Here is a 2,814-nt window from a genome sequence, read left to right on the forward strand (position 1 = left end):
GAACTAGAACTGAACTAGAACTGAATTAGAACTGAACTAGAACTGAACTAGAACTGAACTAGAACTGAACTAAAACTGAACTAGAACTGAACTAGAACTGAACTAGAAGAGAACTAGAACAGAACTAGAAGAGAACTAGAACAGAACTAGAACAGAACTAGAGCAGAACTAGAACTGAACTGGAACAGAAATAGAACTGAACTGGAACAGAAATAGAACAGAACTAGAACAGAACTAGAACAGAACTAGAACAGAACTAGAACAGAACTAGAACAGAACTAGAACTGAACTAGAACTGAACTAGAGCTGAACTAGAACTGAACTCAACATAGTGGGGTTTTAAACTCTGCAACTTTTTCGTGCATCCGAACATCCATGGCTGTTATGCTTTATAAGGTCATGTTGCTTGTATTTGCAAAATTATAATAGAAAACTTGCAAATAGATCCACTTATGGTTGTAAAACTTGGAAGGGATTCTTTTGATTAAAAAGATGCGATTTAAACAATTTATGTTTTAGCATTTTGAACACACAATTTTTATAAAATATTATGTAAACAATTTTTCTTTGGTTAAAAACAACATCGTGAGCAAAAAAATTAACAAAAGAAGATTTATAATTTTAAAAAATTTTGTTTTATAACTTGAATTTTGAGTAGTGTAAATAAATTTATAAAATTTAATTAAAATAATAGTGTTTTTTTTTTGTTTAATAGTTTTCTTTGCTTTCATTTAACAATATATAATAATATTTATAATATAATTTTTTTGTTTGTTTTAATTTTTGTTTAAAGTTAAGCTTACTACAATTAGATAATAATAAATCTGTTTAAGTTACTATTTTATATTATTATTATTATTAGGTATAATTTGTTTATATTTATTATTTATAGTAATTATATATAAAGATTACTTACAATTATTAAGATGTTAAAAAAAAAAAAGAAAAATGAACAATGGTTTGGTTTTAAATTAGAAATAATAATAAAAATAAAAAGATGTTTTTGTGGTTTTAATTTATGGTTACTAAAAAAAAAACACATTCACAGTTTTTGTTTTTATAATAAATTTTAAATCATACGCTTAATTTAAATAACAATTTAAAAAAAAAAAAAAAAATTTTTTTTTTTTTTTTTTTTTTTTTTGTTAAAAAAAATTTGTTTTTAAAATTTAAATTCTTTTTAGATTAATAATTTTTTTTGTTGTTGTTTAATTGTAGTTGTTTTAATAGTTTCTAAAAAAAATTTATAATTTACTTTAAAAATGTTTTCGTTTTTTTTTTTAATTTTTCTTTAGAAAAACTGTTTTTTTTTATAATTAATGCGTATGTTTTTGTTGTTGTTGTTAAGTTATGTGTATTCTTTTTTGCTAATAAATGTTAAGGTACCATTGCTTAATTATAATAAGTATTTTTTTAATTTTTTTAAATTTTTTTTTGTTTCATTAATTATATATTTTTTGTTTCACAGTCTCCTCTGTTAGTTTTTTTCTTTAATTTAAAAATGTTTTTAATTTGTTAAACTTATTTATGCATATACATAGTTTACATTTATTGTTGTTGTTGTTTTTGTTGTTGTTTTATTTCTATATATAATATATTCATAATTTATCAAGAGTTTCTTTGTTTTTTTTTTTTTAATTTATTTTAAATATATTTATTATTAATAATAATATTCACATTTATCACGTTTACTTTACATTATGTTTTTAAATATGATTTTCATTTTGTTAGATTTCATTTAAGTTTTAAGTATATTTTAAATTATATTTTAACTTAGAGGAAATATTTAATTTTTGTTTTTTTTTTAGTTTTAGTTTAATTTTTTGTTTTAAATTTTTCTTTTTTTTTAAGTAAAAAATATTTATATTTAATTATTTATTTAATAACGAAAAATATATCTGTATATATAAATATATAAAAAAACAGACAGACTTTAAGCCATTGGACTGTTTTTTTGTTTTGTTTGTAATTTTGTTTTTTTTTTTTAGAAAAAAAGCTGCATTTTTTTTAAAAATTAATATATCAATTTGTATCTCTATTAAGTCTGACCTGTTGTTGTTTTTAATTTTAGTTTTTGTTGTTGTTGTTATTGTTTTTCTTACTTTAATTTATGAGGTCAAAGGTGACATACCAATTTGACGTGGATCTGTGGGTGGTACAGCACCTAATTCTAAATTTTTAATTAATAATTGTAACCAATGTTTAGTTGATTTATCATCTTGTAAACAAACTGAAAATGTTGCATCACGCAATTGATCCGGAAGACATTGTCTTAAAGCCTCTCGTGCTCTGCAAATTAACCAAAAAAAGAAAGAAAAAACAATAAGCATATAAAAAAACTCATTTCATATGAAGTAAACACTTACCTGGGATTGTCTGATAATCTTAAATAGCAACGTACCACATGTTTCAGCAGACGTGCTGATGGCTCTTTAGCTAATTGTATCACCATTTTACCCTGAAATCACATAAAACAGTAAGAAATTATTATTTTTTTATTTAAAATAAACACATTAGGCATATGATTAATTGAATTGTCCCTATTTTGTACTGATATTTTTAATCAATTAAATTTCTATAATTAAATCAAAATGATAATAAATGAAAACTTTCCATTAAGTCATTATGTGCAATGCAAAAATGTCTTATTGTTTAAAACAAAATGTTTCAATTGATTAGCGATTTGATTCTATATCTATTAAAGTGCTGTTTTAGTTCTAGTTCTGTTCTAGTTCTGTTCTAGTTCTGTTCTAGTTCTGTTCTAGTTCTGTTCTAGTTCTGTTCTAGTTCTGTTCTAGTTCTGTTCTAGTTCTG

The 2,814-nt window shown here is 22.1% G+C and overlaps 1 protein-coding gene across 1 annotated transcript; it reads right to left on the reverse strand.

The window, feature by feature from the left end:
* Nucleotides 1-1,784: 1,784 nt before the first annotated feature.
* LOC124418867 (CCR4-NOT transcription complex subunit 9-like) lies at nucleotides 1,785-2,524 on the reverse strand. Its single transcript, XM_046946586.1, has 2 exons — nucleotides 2,367-2,524; nucleotides 1,785-2,289 (listed from the first exon to the last, which is right to left on the reverse strand). Exons 1-2 carry the CDS (start codon nucleotides 2,450-2,452, stop codon nucleotides 2,109-2,111), a joined length of 267 nt encoding a protein of 88 aa, XP_046802542.1. The 5' UTR covers nucleotides 2,453-2,524; the 3' UTR covers nucleotides 1,785-2,108.
* Between the last annotated feature and the right edge of the window lie 290 nt (nucleotides 2,525-2,814).

The sequence above is a fragment of the Lucilia cuprina genome, chromosome 3 (assembly GCF_022045245.1).
Source record: "Lucilia cuprina isolate Lc7/37 chromosome 3, ASM2204524v1, whole genome shotgun sequence".
NCBI lineage: Eukaryota > Metazoa > Arthropoda > Insecta > Diptera > Calliphoridae > Lucilia > Lucilia cuprina.

Coding starts and splice junctions, on each gene's coding strand:
- LOC124418867 (XM_046946586.1), bottom strand. CDS start 2,452: ATGGTGATACAATTAGCTAAAGAGCCATCAGCACGTCTGCTGAAACAT. Junction 2,290..2,366: donor AGATTATCAGACAATCCCAG/GTAAGTGTTTAC, acceptor GTTAATTTGCAG/AGCACGAGAGGCTTTAAGAC.